The sequence below is a fragment of the Euleptes europaea genome, chromosome 2 (genome assembly GCF_029931775.1).
Source record: "Euleptes europaea isolate rEulEur1 chromosome 2, rEulEur1.hap1, whole genome shotgun sequence".
In the NCBI taxonomy this organism is placed as follows: domain Eukaryota; kingdom Metazoa; phylum Chordata; class Lepidosauria; order Squamata; family Sphaerodactylidae; genus Euleptes; species Euleptes europaea.
In genome coordinates, this window is record NC_079313.1 from 104,554,698 (window position 1) to 104,575,017 (window position 20,320).

General features: G+C 45.7%; 1 protein-coding gene across 2 annotated transcripts in view; it reads left to right on the forward strand.

The window, feature by feature from the left end:
* SOGA1 (suppressor of glucose, autophagy associated 1) overlaps positions 1-20,320 on the forward strand; it is a 92,064-nt gene that overhangs the window by 30,922 nt on the left and 40,822 nt on the right. For both annotated transcript variants that reach the window (XM_056845191.1, XM_056845192.1), the window contains exons 3-4: positions 4,465-4,623; positions 19,257-19,319. In XM_056845191.1, the coding sequence (XP_056701169.1) occupies positions 4,465-4,623; positions 19,257-19,319 (222 nt within the window). The remainder of the gene's footprint in view (positions 1-4,464; positions 4,624-19,256; positions 19,320-20,320) is intronic.

Below are 20,320 nucleotides of genomic sequence, written 5' to 3' on the forward strand. Positions count from 1 at the left end.
TGGGGGATGCAATCTGTTGGCCTTAGTCTGTGTGTCGGGAAGTGGCAGCATGAAGGACGTCAGGTGGAGTTTCAGCCGGTGTGCTTTTCAGTTGTGGCCCAGAGAAGGGACTGCAGAGAAGTCAGCTGCCTTGGTAAGGAAGACTCTTTGCACAATTGGGCCTGAGTAGGACAGGTGGTCCTGCCTAACCAGAATAAAGCCTTCTGGGTCAGGTTGCAAGTTTTCCTACTCATATAAGGTTCCAACATCCACACTTCTATCCCAGCCCCATGTCCCCTACATGTGCTTCATGGCTATTAATTTGAGACAGAAGATAATTTTCATTAAAACAAAAAAACAAAAACCAAGTATGAGGCAGTACTGTACTTGTTCCCCATTTTCCTTTGCCTGGCACACAGACTTCCACACACTTCCCCCCTTTTTTGACTTCCTTATGGTTAGGCCTTTTACCTGTTCAGGAGCTACATAGCGTAATATTCTTGCCTTCTGACTGGCAGGTTGTTTCCAAGATTTTTTTCTTGCTTATAGATGAAGCTGTGATAGGCTAAGCTCAGGTATTCTCCAGAGTGGTTTCACCAGACTTCTTCAAGGTTTCCTGCTGGTGTGCTTTGGAAGTCAGCACAACCAAATGAATTGTCTTCTTTTTTGGGGGGCTCCCTACAACAATCTGGCCTCGAGGAACTGGACATTTCACTCCAGCCCTGCTTTGAGCTCTGCCATTCCAACGTGTCTCCACAGGAACAGCTTGGTTTGGTACTTTTTGTGTTTATGTGCCATGCTCTTTAGATACTCTTCTGCAGTTAGGGCTTTTGGTAGACTAAATGCCCGGGCCTGGATAGCCCAGGCTAGCCTGATTTCATCAGATCTCAGAAGCTAAGCAGGGTTAACCCTGGCAAGTATTTGGATGGGAGACCTTCAAGGAATACCAGGGCTGTGATGCGGAGGCAGGCAATGGCAAACCACCTCCGAACGTCTCTTTGCCTTGAAAACCCCACCAGGGGTCACCATAAGACAGCTGTGACTTGACAGCAAAAACATTAGCGGTGGTAGACTAAATCTTTCTATTAGCCCCTTCATGGTGTCAGCACAGCCAGTTGCTGAGTAGCTAACCTGTGGAGTTCGGCATCTTGAACAAGGAACACAGAAGCTACAATTGTTATAAGGATATGAGCATAGGTTTCATTGGAGGAAACTTTCAGGATTCAGAAATGCATCATTTTGTTTTGCTCCCTCCCCCTTCTGTTTTAATTTATACAGGTCACCACATGGGCTGGTTCTCTTCTAAGCTGGATAAGATGTGATAGCTCCCATATGCTTGTCAGGCTGCATTTCTCTGTTCTCTTTCCCTAAAGCCCCTAACAGCTGTCTGCTGGTTGTCTTACCATGCACTGTGATCGAGTATTTTGCTTGCAGAAACAGGAAATAACTGGAGCTTTCCCCCTGTTTGGTGTTCATGCTACATCTCCAAGCTGTGCTAATTCCATGGCAGCTGCTGCACTGCCCACTTTCTCCTTGGCTAGCTCACTTGTCAGTTCCCATAGGCAGGATGCAACTGGGGATTTGCATAAATAATTGCAAAAGGTGAACCGTAGGGCAGACCCCTCTCTGCCATTAGCTGCCTAGGGGGTCACTGCATGTTCCCCCCCCCCAGAACTCAGTGCAGCACCCCTTCTTCTCCAACCTGTCATGTCCATCATGATTGTTTTAAAGCACTGTATCGCTACCCTTTGACCTTCACATCTGTTGTGTTGTAAAATCCATACCAATGAACTGCCCTATCAGGAAAAAGAGCCTTGTTCTGTATATTATAGCTCACTACCCTACCACAGGCATAGACTTTAGGAGCAGCAACCTTCTCTGATATATGCTGCTGTGATACCATCACGGAAACAATCCCCCCCCAAAAGAGTGTGTGTGTGTAGTTCACTGTAGTTTGTAGACAGAACTTTAATATACAAGTGCCAGCTTTCCTAGAGGCAGTTCTGGTGCTGCTTATAGGCTTACTAGATATCCACTCTGGTCATACAGACAGACCCATGTTTTGGGGCTGCCAGGGTCTGGAGTTCATTATTGGGATTTGGCGGATAATTTGAACATAAAGGTCATCCATCTTTCTGGCACTGCTTGCCAGCTTCCCCGTGGCTATGGATGGGATGAGCCATAACCTCAGTTTTAAGGGACTGCTCTTAGTTCCGTGACTCCGCCAGTCTTTACCGGGCTTCCTGTTTCTGATATTTTAATCTGACCATCTGTTGGGCATTGGGAATCTCTCGCCTAGGACTCTGGGAGCCTCGGCCCAGCACCCCAGGCAAGAAATGATCCTGAAGGGCACCACGGTGCCATTCCACAAGTGGCCAGTTTGGGATCTACAGCCCAGCTCACCCTGCAGGGAAAGGTGGCTAGAGGCCAAGCTCCATGTTACATTATACATGAGTGTGCCATGGGGACTTGCGGCCATACTGTAGCTGCAAGTCCCTGGTGGCCATTCCTGTGTAACAGTGCAGCAGGGGAACAGGATTGCAGCGTTGGGGGTCCTTGGGCAGCATTGGCCCTGTAAAACAGTGCTGGTGGAAGATCGGAGCCCCCCTCCCTCTGCACTGTGGCCCAGATCAGAATTGGGCCCCATGTGGTCCTTCTAAACAAGTCCCTGTGGCAAACTTGTGTAAAAGGTCGTGTGTAGTTTGGCCCCAAGAGAGCCAACCAGGGCAGGGCTGAGGCTGTATAAGCGGTTGTTCTGACCCCTTGGATTCTGTAACCGATGTGAAAGAGGCTTGCTCTATCCTGCCTGTTTATTTGACCTCCCGCCCCACTGCTTTCTTTTTGGACTCAACCTTTCTGACTATGCTTCCTGCCTATGGCCATTTCATGAAACTGTTCTAATTGGAATCAGTACCAGCTGACCCTGACATAGTCGTAATCTCAAAAAAGTTCCTGAGCTGATAAGCAGGAGGTGCAGTTCAGACTTTCAATTTCATCTTAATTGTTTCCATTATTTTGGGTTTTTTTTGGTAGTGTGCTAACTCTTTCCAATATGGTCTGAGTCTTCTGCTTATGTCTTAGCTTTGCATCCTGACTTGAGCTGGCCGAGTTTTAGTGCCAAGGCCTCTACCTATGTTAGAGAATTTTGGGGGTTTTATACCCATACTTATAATCATGGGAAATTTGGCCAGTGCTACTGAAATCTTTAAATTGTCTGCTGTCCCGTCGATGACAGCCTCTGTGAAGCTTCTCACAGTTTATCTAGGGGTATGCACTTTGACCCTTTCCCATGCTTTCCACTTTGATCAATTTTTTAAAACATCCTCTGACTCTTGGGAGAAAGCTCTATGAGGGTAATAGTCCTAGTTTTCCCTGTGTACTTCTGTGAATTCTGAGAGAATTGGCAAGTGAGAACCTGGGTGCTTCAAGCTTTTGTTTTACAAAAACAGTTATTTTCTAGGGCTGAGCAAGAAAGTATAAAAGAATAATGCAACCTCAACTTGTATTGAAGACGAAGAGCTGCTTTGTATATTACAAAGATGCAGCAACAGATTATGTGCAATTGAATTGTACTCCTCTCCCTACTTTTGGATATTGTGTAAACTCAGAGAGATGTGTGTACTGTCAGTATAGGGCACAGCTCATGCATTCTCTCACTGGGGAAATATGTGAATTCTTCAAACATTATCCCAAAGCATGACTCACTGGGACTTCCTCTTTCACTGCTTTCTGATTAATGTATGAAGCCCCCAGTGTTTGCAAGACTGATCCATGAGGGCTAGGCCACAAGAAGAGCCTCACTGACAACTTTTCAGTCAGAGAGCCAACGTGGTATAGTGTTTAAGAGCGGTGGTTTGGAGCGGTGGACTCTAATCTGGAGAACCGGGTTTGATTTCCCACTCCTCCACATGAGCGGCGGACACTAATCTGGTGAACTGGGTTGGTTTCCCCACTCCTCCACATGAAGCCAACTGGGTGACTGGGCTAGTCACAGCTCTCTAAGAGCTCCTTCAGCCCCACCTACTTCACAAGGTGTTTGTTGTGGGGAGGGGAAGGGAGGGTGATTGTAAGCCGGTTTGATTCTTCATTTTAGAGAAACTCAGCATATAAAAACCAACTCTTCTTCTTCTTTTTCTCCTCCTCCTCCTCCTCCTCTGGTTGTGTTAATGGAGCTCTAATGGATTTGTAAAATTAAATTTGTGAAAGCTGGTTAGTTACTAGTATTTTAAGCTATTGAATGTTAATATGTATTTTTGAAAGAAAATCTTTTAAAGCAGATTAGGAATGCTATTTTTGGTCCAATGCTAGTGCCTGAGATGCATGAGCATTTTGGAGCAGAGACAGGAAATGGCTCTGAATCTAAACTGTAGAGTATAATGCCTACTGTTGGTACTTCTGCTAAATGATAGTTGTTCAAACCTTGTGCATCAGTCCTAAGGGCCTAGCTTCATGTTGTGTTTTCTTTGTTCCTGGCTGCACCTTCAGGTAGCCAAAGATGTCTCTGTCCGTCTACATAATGAGCTGGAAGCCGTGGAGAAAAAGCGGATTAAGCTGGAGGAAGAGAATGAGGATTTGCGCCAGCGGCTCGTCGAGAGTGAGTTGGCTAAGCAGGTGCTGCAGAATGAGATGGACAAACTGCGGGAGGTAAGTGCATCCCTTGGGGTACTTGTTCGTTATGCTCATATGCTGGTTTTCCTTCAAGGAGCTTAGAGTTGTGTTCTGACCACACAACGGGGTAGTGAGGTAGGACAGAATGAGTAAGATTGACTTGTTCAAGGCTCCCCACTGAACTAGCTTCATGGATGGCGGTGGGGAATATATACACTCAGTTTTTCCATATCCGGCCCTAACCTGTCAGCTGCTCTCCTTTCTGCCCAAACATCTGGATCAAACTCAGACCTTCAAGAATGGTAGGCGATTACTCCAAACAGGAAGTATTGGGCAGCTGTAGTAGATGTCTGCATCTCTAAATTGTTCATCTGCGTGAACACAGAAGACAGATCCTTTTTATTTTGTAAACAACAATTCTGTGTTTCTCATTCAAAGCTGGTCTGTATGTAAATCAGTTCTAGTTCAGAAAGCATCCCTCTTTGCATGTTTTGTGAAATTCATAACATTACACTGGGATCTTTTGCTTTCCCATTCGTAAGTTTCCCTAGACTGTATCTTTTGGGTCCTTGTAGTTTACTGAAGAGGTTGTTGCATCAAGGGTTCTGTGAAAGAAAATGCACACAGCTTCAAGAGAACTGTGTATAGCTAACCAGTCCTACAAATTGTAGGAAGAAGGGAACCCATTGGAGCCAGTTGCTGTGCAGGAATGTTGGAGGTGGAGAAGAGCTCTTGAGTAGCCGTTTTGCCTTTAGAATTACATTATAGACTCTTTTTATGCCTATCTGCTTATATCTTGTTTATTCCCAGCAGATGGAATTATCCTTCGCCTTGCCTCTTCAAACAGATAGCAGGGATAATTTAGGCACTTCCTGTTATTTGCCCATATGCCCCCCTCCAGTGTCATTTCAGGTTGGAAAAATGGCTCAGAAGAGAAGGCAGAAGTCCTTCCCCCTCGCCATGGTGGTCCTGATCAGAATTGGGCCCATATGTGCTATTAAAAGGAGTTCCCTAATGGGAACTCACCCTTACCAAATATTTGTGTGTCGCTAGGGTGGACTTGGAGATGCCATATTGTTTCGTTTGGCCCATAGTTTAGGCATTTCCCGTATCCACTGGTATCTTCATCCACACAAATATTCCAGCAAACAGCAATTGGAGGCTGAGGAGAACTTATGGACAAGTCAGTTGCTAATATTTATTTACTTATTTAGAATATTTCTATTCTGCCGCTTCAGAGTCCTGCTTGAAGGAGGCTTACAATTAAAGTAACATAACAATATACAACAAGACATTAAAAACACACTATTGGACGTAAACAGCGTAAAAACTTTCCATAAAACAGACCTCAGGCCAGAAGCAGACTATTTTTAAAAGGTGGTAAGTTAACCCCCTAACTAAGAGCCTGGGTAAAAATATGTGTTTTGGACTGGCGCCTAAGAGACAGTAAAGTAGGCACAGGGGGGAGGGCATTCCAAATGGGAGGTGCTGCTGCAGAATATGCCCAGTCTCTAGTTGCCACCCATCACATCTCTGAAGGTAGGTACGCAGAGAGGAGATCTTAGCTGACTGGCTGATTAGTACAGGAGGAGCTGGTCCTTCCATTTCTTTGATATTAGGCTGCATTTGGTTTGTCAGCATAATGTTCACCTGGTGTCATGATGTTGTTCAGATCTAATGTTTTAGGCTCTATAGAGTGCTAAACTGGTAGTGTAACAGGAAATAGTCTGAGCTTGATGAAGCCATTACAGCTAGAAGAAGAAGAGGAAGAGTTGGTTTTTATATGCCGAGTTTCTCTACCACTTAAAGAAGAATCAAACTAGTTTACAATCACTTTCCCTTCCCCTCCCCACAACAGACACCCTGTGAGGTAGGTGGGGCTGAGAGAGTGTGACTAGCCCAAGGCCACCCAGCTAACTTCATGTGTAAGAGTGGGGAAACAAATCCAGTTCACCAGATTAGCCTCCGCTGCTCATGTGGAGGAGTGGGGAATCAAGCCCAATTCTCCAGATCAAAGTCCACTGCTCCAAACGACCACTCTTAACCACTACACCATGTTGGCTCCCTAGGGTTGCCAACTATGGGTTGGGAGATTCCTGGGGATTTGGGAGTAGGGCCTGGGGAGGGGAGGGTTTGGGGAAGAGAGGGACCTCAACAGGGTATAATGCCAAAGATTTCATCCTCCAAGGCAGCTGTTTTCTCCAGAGGTACTGATCTCTGTAGTCTAGAGATTGGTTGTACTTCTAGGAGATCTCTAGATCCCACCTGGAGGTTGGCAAACCAAATTAAGCAAAGCTGGCAAGGCACCTTGGAGGATTATCTTCAGAGAAAAGGAACAGGCTCATGGTGCTTACAGGGTTGCCAAAACAGTGAGAGGAACAGGACTGTGTGAGAGACCCGGGCGGTAGGCCAAAAAGAAATCTGGTGTCCAGTTGCCATCACAGCAGGAATACAGTATTGGCAGCATGGAATTACCCTCACTGGAGTGGGGCCAGGCAGCCTTCCTTACTGCCCTGATTCTTGCAGAGTCCCTGTCAGCTTTCCTCACTCAAGGTTGATAGACTCTAGTAACTATCACTGCTGTAAGAAACGAAACCCTGTCAAAACATTACAGGATGAGTATCCCTTATCTGGACATCCGATATCTGGACTGACCTGAAAACCAGACTTTTTGAGCCGGCATGCAGGCATTACTCACAGGCCCTCAGCAGCACGCCAGTTTGCTTTCTGATGGTTCAGTGTACACAAAATTATCAACAGTATTGTTTAAAGTTACATTCAGGTTATGTGTATAAAGGGTGTACAAAACATATATAAAACATAAATGAATTTTGTGTTTAGACTTGGGTCCCATCCCCAAGATATCTCATTATGTATATGCAAATATTCCAAAATATGGAAAGATCCGAAATACAAACCACTTGTGGTCCCAAGCAGTCCGGATAAGGTAGGCTCAACCTGTTCTTCATTGCTACCCTGTTGCAGCACTGATTCTGCATTGTCTCAGACAGCAAATGAGATTAACACCTGGCAGACTTGGCTATTCTGTTGTGTTGAGGCTGCCTGCCTAGCCAGCTCTTCTGCATAGTTCCGTTTACGCTTTTGCCTGACAAGTAGCATTACTGGGTGTGGTGCTAAGCAGGACACCTGGGGTACGTAGATACATTTCACTTTCTGTCAAAGGAACTCAGCTCTTCAGTTCTTGTAGGTTATCCGGGCTGTGTGACTGTGGTCTTGGTATTTTCTTTCCTGACGTTTTGCCAGCAGCTGTGGCAGGCATCTTCAGAGGAGTAACACTGAAGGACCTCTCCTTCAGTGTTACTCCTCTGAAGATGCCTGCCACAGCTGCAGGCGAAACATCAGGAAAGAAAATACCAAGACCACAGTCACACAGCCCGGATAACCTACAACAGTGATGGCGAACCTTTTAGAGACCGAGTGCCCAAACTGCAACCCAAAACCCACTTATTTATCGCAAAGTGCCAACACGGCAATTTAACCTGAATACTGAGGTTGTAGTTTAGAAAAAACAACTCATACATTAACATCCCCACTTCATCCCATGCTGGTGGAGTCGCTCTGCACAGGATCACGCGGTCAGACGGTCTCCGGGGGGGGGGCGCCCCTCACCTTACAGAGTGCGTAGTGCAGGTACAGGTAAGGGGTGTGTCTCTGGAAGTTGCGCAGGGTCTCGGCTGGCGGGTAGCGGAGCAGGAAGACAGGCAGCCCGTGCTTGCAGCGCCGCAGGCAGGAGGCGCGCCACAGGACGCGCCCGAAGAGCTCCAGCTCAGCCAGCCCCTCGTCTGGCGTGATGCCGGGGCCCAGCTCTCCAAAGGCTGGCTCCCCGAGCCAGGGCTCCCCCGGTGCCTCGCCGCCGGCGTACTCCTGGTGGCAGTGCTCCTCTCTGTTGCGCAGCAGGCAGTGGAGGCGCAGGCTGGCCTCCAGGGCGCGGACACTCTCCTTCCAGCCCTCACCCTCGTACTGCTCCAGCACGTAGGTGTGCTGCAGCGACAGCAACTCGGCAGCCGGGAAGCCGCGGAAGCTGTACTTCTTGTACTGTGTGCCGGCCAGGGCAGCCAGCTGCAGCAGCAGCCACCGGCTTCGCCACTCCATGCCTGCCCCGCTGCCGCTGCCTGTTGCTGCTGCCCCGAAGCCGCTCGGAGGCCCATCGGGAGGCTCCGGGAAGCAGGGGGGAAAGGAAGGCAGGAGGCAGGCCCGGGCGGATCCCCCAGGGTCTTAGTGCGGCCAGTGGGCGAGGGGAGGGACCAAATGGCCAAAATGCATGGGAGATTTTTCTTTGGATTTGCTGGGGCGATGGCACGCGTGCCCACAGAGAGGGCTCTGTGTGCTCCCTCTGGCACTCGTGCCATAGGTTCGCCACCACTGACCTACAAGAACCGATGAACTCTGACCGTGAAAGCCTTCGACAATATTTTGAACTCAGCTCTGTTTGTATACGGAGAGTTCTTTTATTCCTAATCAAATGTGGCTAAGAATCAGGGCTGGCCCACGCCATTGAATTCCACCATGCAGTCATATGCATGTAGCATATGATCATGTGAAGAAAGACAAGTGTGTAAACGGACTGTTCGCACAGCAACCTTTTCCCTGGAAGCCTGTGGGTCTCGTTCTTCTTGGTTTTCAGGGCTTTCACACTATGCTTTTTCCATGCAGCTGTATTACCTACACAGTCATGTGGAGAAATTTTAGCTATTGAGAATAGGCTGTGTAACTTTTTGTCTCGGTTAAAACTTTGGTGCAGAATGGGAGACCCAGACAGCTTCGGAGCCTCCGCTCTTCCTGTCCTTGGTGGATAGGACTGATCACTTTTTTCCTTTGGTATTGCTCTCTAGGCGGTGCATACTGCTTCTCCCCACAGCAGGCAGCACTAATGGGCTTGAGATTGGTTTCTGAGCAGCTTGAAAGCATGAACTGAATAGTAAATGAATAGAAAAGCAGCGGCTGCTAGTGAAGGATTGGGAAATGGAAAGAAAGAGAGGGTCGTCCTGTGAGCAGCATGCTAAACTGAAGTCACGTGACATGCGTACAAGGGAGAGGTGATGCATACAGATGAATGCAGTATATACAATTTATTTTTGCTCAGTATGTTCAGTGTAACATGCCAGACTGTTACACATTGTTTCCCCCCTCCTCTCTTCCCAACTTTGCTAACTGGTTGGAGGAATGTCTCTTCTCTTAACCAGTTAAAAAAATGAGAATGGAAACCTACAGAAATGATTTAGGCTTTCCATACTTTGGCGCAGTGTTCATGAATGCATACACAACAGTGCTGCTACAGTGTAGAAGCAAAGCCTCTCCTTTCACAGTCAGCTGGGCTTGGAGAAGGAGCAGGACACAGAGCTGCTAGAGTGCTGATTGTGGCTGATTGCAGAAGACGATTTACTGCTGATTGGGGAGGGTCTGTTTGCCTGGGGCTAACTGCTGTCCCCGCCCTCTGCTGGTTGAGCCTTGAACCTTGTAAGGCTCCTCCCCTCCAGAGGTACGAGCCTTTGGCGTGAGCCAACGGGTGAGAGCTCAAGACCTCTTGCCCTGTGGCTCTTTGCCTGGCGGTCAGGCCTGGGGGCCTTGTAAGAAGCTGAGAAATTCTTACATCCCATATGTGTTAACCTTTTTGTTCTGTAAGCAGGAAGTCTTGGGAGGCAGTTTGGCAGGAGAGCTGTTAGGGGAGTGCAAGAAAAACTGAACCACTTCTGCAGTGAATCAAAGCAGCATGGCTGGTGAGGGAGCTGAGGCAGTGACACGCAAACTCTGTGGCATGTTTGTATTCTTACCTGAGGGTAACAGCAATTACTCTTGCAGCATGTGTAAGTTGGTAGCCCTACTGGAGGAGAAGATCAGGGACTTGAGGCACGCTTGTCCACACTCCATTTTATAAGGGAAGGTGAAGAGTTCATGGACAGAATGCACGAAGCACTCTTGAGAAGGCAACAGGAGGAGGAGGGAAAGGTATCTCAGGAAATGGAGGAGCACTCAACACAAGAGGAGGATGCATGGAAGAATGTAACCCACAGGAGCAGGAAAATCAGGAGACATTCTGAGCCTCTGTTGCTGAGCAACTGGTTCCAGGATCTCCCCATAGATATTGATTCTGGACCACTGGAACAAGGGCTACTCCTCCAGCCTCCCTGAAGCTTGAAGGAAATTTCTCAGGCCCCTGTGGATGAGAGGACTCGAGCTTACACTCCCCAGTATAGGGGGAGAGGTGTGCTGGTAATTGGGGATTCCCTACTGAGAGGGGTAGAGGCTAAAGTGTGCCAACTGGACTTGTCTCGAGAGGTATGTTGTCTACCAGGTGCACACATCCAGGATGTGACAAAAAGGCTTGAGAGACTCATCAAGCCCACAGATTAGTATCCTTGCATGCTCATCCATGTGGGAACAAATGATACTGCTCGGCACAGAGTATGCGAAACCAGCAGGAGGAACTTGAAGTCACATGAACACATGAAGCTGCCTTCAACTGAATCAGACCCGTGGTCCATCAGTTTCAGTATTGTCTACTCAGACCGGCAGTGGCTTTCCAGGGCCTCTCCAGAGGTCTTTCACATCACCTACTTGCCTAGTCCCTTTAACTGGAGATGCCGGGGATTGAACCTGGGACCCTCTGCATGCCAAGCAGATGCTTTACCACTGAGCCACAGTCCTAATACAGGATGGGGACTATGACCAAATATGCATTACTGAAACTTGATGGGATGACCCTCACAATTGGAATATTAAGATTGAGGGGTACCACTTGTTTAAAAGCGATAGACAAATAAGGAAGGGGGGAGGAGTAGCATTATATGTCAAGGATGTGTATACTTGTGAGGAAATACATGAATCTGAGCATGTAAGCTCAGCTGAGAGTCTCTGGGTAAAAATAAAATGAGTAAGAAATAATAGTGATATTATGGTGGGGCTATCGCTCATGCAATAGCGGCACTTCCAGTTTTACTTCTGGAAGCGCCGCATCACCATGGCTGATTTAACACTCAGATCCCAAGATTTCGGGGGTTTGAGTGCAAAAGCAGCTGTGGCAATGCTGCGCTTCCACAAGTAAAACTGGAAGCGCCATCATCGCGTGTGCCGCCTGCACGTGCACACAGTCACGGCCACGGAGCGGCTAGGTGGATTGGCGGGCAATTGCCTGTCAATACCACCCACCTGGCAACCCTACTCAGTATCCTCCTGAGGTGGATTATAAAATCAGAAAAACAATGCAGTTCAAGCAATATTGTATATAATAAACTACAACCCTAACAAGTCTGTTTTGCATGTTCTGCAGAATGGTAGATGTGTGGACACCTTCCTGACCTCCTCAGTCCGGCCATTGCACAAGGTGGGGGCTGCACACAGAGAATGCAGCTGTCAATCTTACCTGTTTGCAGGGCGGTGCCTTCTAAGAGACTGCTCAGATGAAGCGCAAGCATTCCAGTGGGGCATACTGAGGGAGTGCTCCTGTAGATATGTGGGTCCCCCAGGCCATGAAGGGCTTTCCATTTTGACTTCATAGTTATTTTGACTCCTACTTGTTGTGTGTGGTATGTGATGGCCAGGTGAGAAAATGCCTTTCTTCAGATGCTGAGCGATGGATGGGAACTCCCCTCTCCCAGGAACGCTGCATGGAATAGTTAGCATTTTTGTGAGTGCAGGCAATACAAATATTTGGGTGATGACAGCCCATGAAATCCAGCTGGCATCTGTTGGGGAATTCACACCTTTCAGCAAATTTATTTATATTACCCTCTTTGGCAGTGGCCCCAAACTGTGTCACTGTCTTAGGCTGCTCTGTGAAAGGAAGAGCTGGCGTATTTACATGAGCCTTGGGTTGGATCTTGGAACAGTTATGATTCTTATACATTAGTATGAAGTAGATCCCTCGAGAGGCCTTTCAGGCTTGGCTCTGCTGCCTGCTGTGCAGCTTCAAGTACTCTGTTGTTTGCATAATCAGTACTCAATAAGCAGGTTATCAGGCCTTTTCTTGCCTGGCTAACAGTCTCCCCTTCCCCCCACCTCTGCCTCTAGCAGGCTCTGAGCAGGGGGGCAAGCTTGCTCCTAAGGGGATTATGTGCTGATTATTCTCCAGCTGGAGGGAGCATCGCCAATAATTGGATAAGTGTTGGAAAGGCCAATTAATTGTCACACTTGTGCCTGTCTGCACCTGTGGCTTCGTTGGTCCTGCTGGGAGGGATTCGGAAGGACTTGTTTACGCTTGAGCCTGGGGCATCACCCAGGAAGGGGGTGAAAGGGATCTTAATAATATGGTGGCATCAGTATGGTAGCAGTCAAATCTAATCACATTTGTCAGCTTTGGCTATCCAATGAACATAGACACAAACCTCACCATAAAAATGCATTGAAAAAAGCAGGGCAGAGGCAAAGTAGTAAGAAAATAAGCCCAATCAAATCTGGCCAGCAGCCACCACAGGTGGCAATCTGCTAAGCAAACAATCTTGGTCACGACACCCCCCACCCCAATTGTGATGATAGAATGGCCGGTATCATTGTGTGGTCCTGCGCTGCTGATGAGACGTGTTCTGAGACAGGAGGATCCCCCCTGTACACTGGAACTTTCCCTGAAAAAACACGAGTGCATTTTCTCTTGTGACAGCATGACTTTCTTTGTAAAAGCCAGGTTTTGTTCTGCACAACCTCATCTAGACTGTCAGTTTATGTGACAGCAGGGCTATGTTAGTGTACTCCGTGCTAAAAATAAATGTACTAGAATTCTGTGCCAGCCAAGGCAACCCTTATTCTGCTTCAAGAGAAACAAAATTCTACAACCTGTTTTGCATTCTGCAAATGTGTGTGTGTGTTTGCTTTATTTATTTAAAGCTTTTAGTCCTGGAAAGTGACTGATAGGTATCTGAAAAGCACCAAAGGTCACAGGAACACATGAAGCTGCCTTATACTGAATCAGACCCTTGGTCCATCAAAGTCAGTATTGTCTACTCAGACCGTTAGCGGCTCTCCAGGGTCTCAGGCAGGGTTTTTTCACATCATCTACCTGCCTAGTCCCTTTAACTGGAGATGCCGGGGATGGAACCTGGGACCTTCTGCATGCCAAGCAGATGCTCTACCCCTGAGCCACTGAGCCACAGTCCTGGCTGCTGACCATGGTGAATTGTCAAACTCCTAATTATATTTCATCTGGTATCGCTCAGACATTCTTCAGCCTATGAAAACTAGAATTTACGATGCTCAAGTCAGTACAGCTGTGCAACCACAGAACACCCTTAGCACTGAAAGATGAGTGCTGGTATAGCTTTATCCTATGGGGTAGATGTTTCTAAAACACTATAAGGCATTTTGCATCAAAGCCTTATTTATTACAGAAGAGGCCTGTAGAAGCAGTGGGTCCAGTAGTGGGAGCAGCCTTCACATCTCTTTGTCCCCAGGCTGATTTCTGTGTATGGTATTATTGGCACTGATGAAACCTGAGTTATTAGCTTGCTCTCTCCCTCTTTCTCTTGCTTTAAGACTTCAGTAAAGGATGGGAACAGGAATGGCTGGCTCAGCTACCGTTCTAAGTATCGCACACTGCTGCAATGGAAATGTGTTAGATTTCCATAGGAGCTGTGATCAAGTAGTATGCTATTTGTGTTGCTGCCTCTGTACCCCTCCCTATGGCTTGTTATGCCGGGGAGTGGGGGGTGCCAACCCACAGAGAGAAGCTGTGGCTTTTGAAGAAAAGGTTTGTCCTTAATAGGAGTGGCTTGGGTCTGCGAGCCTTGGCAGAGGCGCCCGCTCGCATTTCACAGCTGCATTTCTTGGCTACCGAACTCTAACACCAGTTTGTGAATATTTTTGGCTCAGGGTATGTGGACAGAATGGCATCCGAGAGGGCATTGTTGAGCTCCCCCCCTCCTGGTATAAGTCACTGATGTGTATGTCCCTCCACAGTTTGCCAAACACTGTGTGAGGGTGGATGTTAGAGGTTTCAATGGGCATCTTGGCCTGTCGTTTCTTCGTCAGAGGGAGCTCTTTTAAAGCACTGGCTCTATTCCAAGGCTTTTCCAGTGGAGATGGGGATGGGGGCGGGGGATGCTTGTTAGTAGGAGGAAGGGCGACATAAATTAAGTAAGGAGAAACCTTTTATTGCTGAGTATTCACCAGCCTTTGAGCTTCAAAAAGAGGCCCAATAAAAACTATCCACTTAACTGGAGAACTGCATGATTTAAGCACATCAAATGCCTTGTAATGTTAGTCATTGTTAAAGCATCCTTTTGAGTTTCTTATTACAAATTTACAAGTGGGGAGCGAGACTTGATGAGAGCAATATTCCTATTTCTGCCCAGCAAACTTACTGCTGGGCTGGGATCAGAGTCCAAGTGTTCACATTGCAGTTACAGCTGTGGTGTCTCCATATTGATTAGCCAGGTATTTGATGGAAAAGCTGGCAATAAGATGATACGCTAAGCCATTGAGGAGAGAAGTTGTGGATTTGGCAGAGAGAGTTTCTGAAGTCACTATAATGTATTCTGTTCTTCTTGATCCTTTGGAATCTGAGCCCATGCCAACAGTGCAATCCTCAGAACACTTCCCTAGGCCGAAGAAGAAGAGTTGGTTTTTATATGCCGACTTTCTCTACCATTTAAGGAAGAATCAAATCAGGTTACAATCACCTTCCCTTCCCCTCCCCACAACGGACACCCTGTGAGGTAGGTGGGGCTGAGAGAGCTGTGACTAGCCCAAGGCCACCCAGCTGGCTTCATGTGTAGGGGTGGGGAAACAAATCCAGTTCACCAGATTAGCCTCCACCGCTCATGTGGAGGAGTGGGGAATCAAACCTGGTTCTCCAGATCAGAGTCCACCACTCCAAACCACCACTCTTAACCACTACACCGCACTGGTTCTCCTGTTTTCTACACCTAAGCCCTGTTGAATAGACATGAGTAGGATTCTGAGTAGACCTGCTTAGGATAGTACTGCTAATCAGGAGAAAGACAGGTGTATACATGCTGTCCTAGTCAGACCAAGGCCCATCTAGCCCAGTATTCTGTTTCCAACAGCAGCAAGCCAGATGCCTCCAGTAGCTCATAACATAGTATGAAGGAACAATCCCTCCACTGTTGTTTATCCTCAGCATCAGATAGATGCTGCCTTGGAGGTCCCATTCTTAGCTGTCATGGCTAATAGCCACTGATAGCCATTAGTCCTTCCTCAATGAATCCATCTAATTTGGCTATAAACCTACCTAGGGCCTGGTTTAGAAACATTAGCAGAATGAGGTGGTAGAATTAGGAGGTGGCAGAATGGGCTGAACCACTTCAGACTGCAGGTTGGGGAGGCTCATCTTTAATGTTCTCCATGTAAAACCTTCCTGAAACAAGCAAACTCCAGTAGGATCTAATCTTTCCTATGTGCTGTGTTAGTTTTCTGGTTCTAAGGATTGAATAAGGTAGGAGAACTCTGAAAAGCTGTAATCCCCCATCTGCAGTCTGGAATGGTAAAGTCCATTTGACCCTGTCTATGCTCTGCCACCTTATTAGCATGCAGGTCGTGCATGTATAGACCAGTCCTAAGATACTGACTGTTTATTAAACACATTCTATTCTTCATCATCAGACTGTTTCCACAAATGATGCCCATAATGTTTCTTTCCCAGTTCCTTTCTTTGTAAATGTAATGAAAAGGACACAATGAGTAGAATATATGTTTAAAAGGGCCCTTCCGCTTAGTGTAATGCACTAATAACATTCTCAAGTGATGCATCCCAGATATTAATAGGTGTTTTTAGTGGCCCTTCTGAAAGCAGCTGAAAATAAGAGATTGAAATTTAGGATACAGAGATATAGGGAACTGTCTGCCCATGGGACAACACAGAGCAGCATTTTGACTTTATTTGTTTATTTCATTTATATCCACCAAAGAGTCTTACATCATTCTCCTCCATTTTCTTCACAACAAATCTGCAAGGTGGGTCAGGCTGAGAGTGTGTGACTGACCCAAGGTCACCCAGCAAACTTCCATGGCAGAGTGGAGATTTGAACCTGGGCCTCCCAGATCCTAGTCTGGCACTCTTAACCTGATGTGCCAGACTAACCTCTAGTCTGGCATATCTAAAGAAGAAAAGGGGGTAGAAGCTCTCAAAGCAAACTAGCTGGAAAGGGATTGACTAGGTAGTCTAGTTTAAGGTACACTGACATAAACCGTGCCTTTTCTAATTCTCATATCACATACAAGGCTAATTCTGAGCACTGAAAAACTCAGCATGTTTCCTGATGCTTACTTGGTTGAAAATCATGACTTCCTGTTTTCTACACCTACTCTGAATGGATTTATTACGGTTTTGATTGGATCTTTTCATATCTACACTCCATGAGACTCTGGAACCTCTGACTCTCTCGCCATTCATTACGAGTAGCAACCACATATGTTCCTTTCACGGGGACTCACGCCTGAATGATTTTCTATATATCTCCTTCTGCTACAACCCCACCTCCCTCCTAAAGTTCTTTTTTATTTAGATGTCTTTAATATGATTGTGCACTCTATATGCATCTGAAGAAGTGAGGTCTGACTCACAAAAGCTTATGGTGGAATAAATTCTGTTAGTCTTCAAAATGCCTTTAGATATTGGTTTTATTTTACTTGGTTGAAGATAAGGATAATTTTCACCACGGGGTATTGTCAATTCCTCTGCAGAATATTGCAAAAGCAACTGTTCTGTTAAATCTGGATGCCTTCAGTACTTGCTTCCCCTCAGGGCCAGTTCTGCACTCCACCAGGAGAGCAAAGTAACTACCATCATACTACTTACTATCAGGATGGTTATGTTATAAATCTGCTGCTTTCGCTGGAATGAATTCCCATGGGCTTCTCTCTTTTGTGCTGAAAATGGTTGTAGTTCAGAACGAACCTTTGGATTTTGTTGGTATCTATAAGAGCATAACAGACTGAAGCTGTCTTTTTCAGTTATCAGAGAACACAGGATATGATAGGGTAGCCATCCTTTGGAGGTTAATGCTGTGTGAGAAAGGAGTGATGTATTTGCAGTTACATTATTTATAAATTGCTACTCATCTTTAGTTCTTGGAGCATTAAAGTTATTTCAAAACATCATTTTAATTTGAAATGGAAGACGAGGGAGCAGAAGACCCTAGTTTGTGGCCAAGCCCACTGGCTTCGAAGGACTAGCTGCTTGCTTACTTGAAAGTACTGGGTTGTTGTTGTTTTTTGGGTCGGAGCCTTGAAAAGGAGGTTCATCCATAAAGCTGCAGCCAAGATGATTAAGATGAAATCTCTTTTACAGGACCTTGCAATGAATAATGATTCACTTGAAGCTGAGCATGAATAGTTAGTCACACTCTGCCTCAATGATCAAGGGGGTGCCATGCATTTCAGCCTTTTATAAAGAAATCCTAGCCTCTGATATCACATATTTTCTATGCAGAGCTGTCCTTCCTTTTCTGGTGTGTAGGACTTTTTTCTATTGCTACTCAAATATTGTTCTGGAAGCAATACCAAGCTATATTCATTCACCTTCAAAGTCTACTCCCCACTTTGACAGCAAAGTTGGAGATAATTCCCGGTGGTATTCTTTTGGTCTCACATGAAAGAATTATGCCTGTCCAGGATGTCAGATTTTGACCAAAATCACCATATCGTTTCAAATGATTAGTGGTCATTTGGGAATAACCTCCTGCTTCATTTAACATGCATTAATACTTTTGACAAGCTATGCTTTTCTTGCTGTAAATATCACTGCAACCCCTCCACTTAATGTGGGAAAATACATTCCCCTACTTATAATGCTGGATGAGTGAGGGGACAGAGGCTGCCAGGGGGAGAATCAGAAAAAAGGGTAGGTGGGTGAAAGCAAAGGAAAGAGGAAGAGCTGCTGGAGGGAGGGAAAGCTGAAGATGGGTAGGATACAGAAAGAGGTAGGTAAGTGGTCAGTAGAAAGTGAGGGGAGAAGCTAAATGCACTGCCAGGGTGTGGCAAAGGGGATAAGCAAGAGGGAGAAAGAGAGTGTGGAGATGAAATTCCCTCCTCCCACGAGTCCCTGTGGGTCCCACACTTGTACAACATGTTTTCATGTATATGTTTATTATTGTTTACATGTGACTAATTTTGTCCAGAGTTAATAAACTATAGCATGTATGATGATGATACACCCTTGAATAGTTGCATGTTTTTGATATTACAAAAAAATGCATTATATAGCTTAAAATTTCATAAATATACCAAATAATATAATTTTATATGGTAACTGTTAAAAATTATGCCTATTTGTGTTGTTAAATCAGTAAAATGAGTTTAGTTGATGTGAAAATAAGTATTGCATAAACTGAGTTTTCCCTCAGATTTTTTAAAAAATCCTTTTCCCCATGGCTTCAGCATTTCTGGAAATTGTATATTTCTCATTCTAAATATAACTATGGATGCCAAAATAGAAACCAATACATATCTCTCACTCAAATTCATCCCTATAATTAAATCTAACACTTCAGAGGAAGTAAGTTACTCAAATTGGCACTTAATCCAGCATAGCTTCCACCCTTCTTAACATGTATTTATATCCAGGTAGGTGGAGATACCTGAATGACACAAAAGCAGGAGGACCTGGAACTGATATGAAGTCTTCTACTCATGCTGAGAAATAAACATTAGTGTTCAGCCAATCATTAATTCTTTCTTCTTCTTATTTTTTTGAATTTCAGAATTCGTTGAAGAAAAGAGGATCACGCTCCCTTGGGAAGACAGACAAAAAATCATCTGCCCAGGTATCTCTTTGAAGTCATATTGTACATAAGTTTCCACTATCTTTTGCAGATGCTGCCTGCAGTGCTTAACATAAAGGCAATACTAGCTGCTGGAATACTGATTTATTTATTTATCACCCACCTTTCTCATTGAGAGTCAAGGCAGAGTGGAAGACAAAACCGTATAATATATACAACAACCAAAGCAAGAATGTAAATCACTGCTTAATCTAGCACACAAGGACAGTATTCTTGCTCTTTATACTGGCAATCATAGTTGATGGTCACTCAAAGATTGGTTGCGGGGAATGTGTTGGTTATGGGGGGGAAATCTAGCGTGTGTCTTCCCGGACCAAGTGTGTTACGCTTAGTGCAACTGTACCCTAACATGGGAGCCATTAGGGTTGCCAACCTCCAGGTAGTATTCAAAGGAAACCTCGTGCTCAAGTAGGAAGTTAAATAAATGATAGCAAGCACTGATGGCACACAACTTATACAATGAGAAAATCCCATACAATTTCGCCGTGGAAATTATTATTATTGTAGAGATAGTCATCTCTCGCTGCATTGTACTTCCCCGATGGATAAAGCCACGGCGAAATGGGTCTTAACGGTTTCCCATTTTGGGATGAAGTAAATACACCATATTACCGCTTTTACACAAGAATATATTGTTAAAAAGCCTTCATACGCGTCTCCAGCACCACGAGACTCTTGTCCGGGCTTTCTATTTCTCCACGGAGCGCCGCCTTGTCTCCGTTCCGTTTGGAGCCGCTTCGCCTTCCAGCGTGTCTTCATGCTTTGTATATACTTTATAGTATCTCGGGCATTACAGAACATCCTGTAAATTGTGATTTATTTTATGGGATTTTCTCATTATATAAGTTGTGTGCCATCAGTGCTTGCTGTCATTTATTTAACCTCCAGGTAGTAGCTGGAGATCTCCTGCTATTACAACTGATCTCCAGCCAATAGAAAACAGTTCACTTGGAAAAAATGACCGCCTTGGCAATTGGACTCTA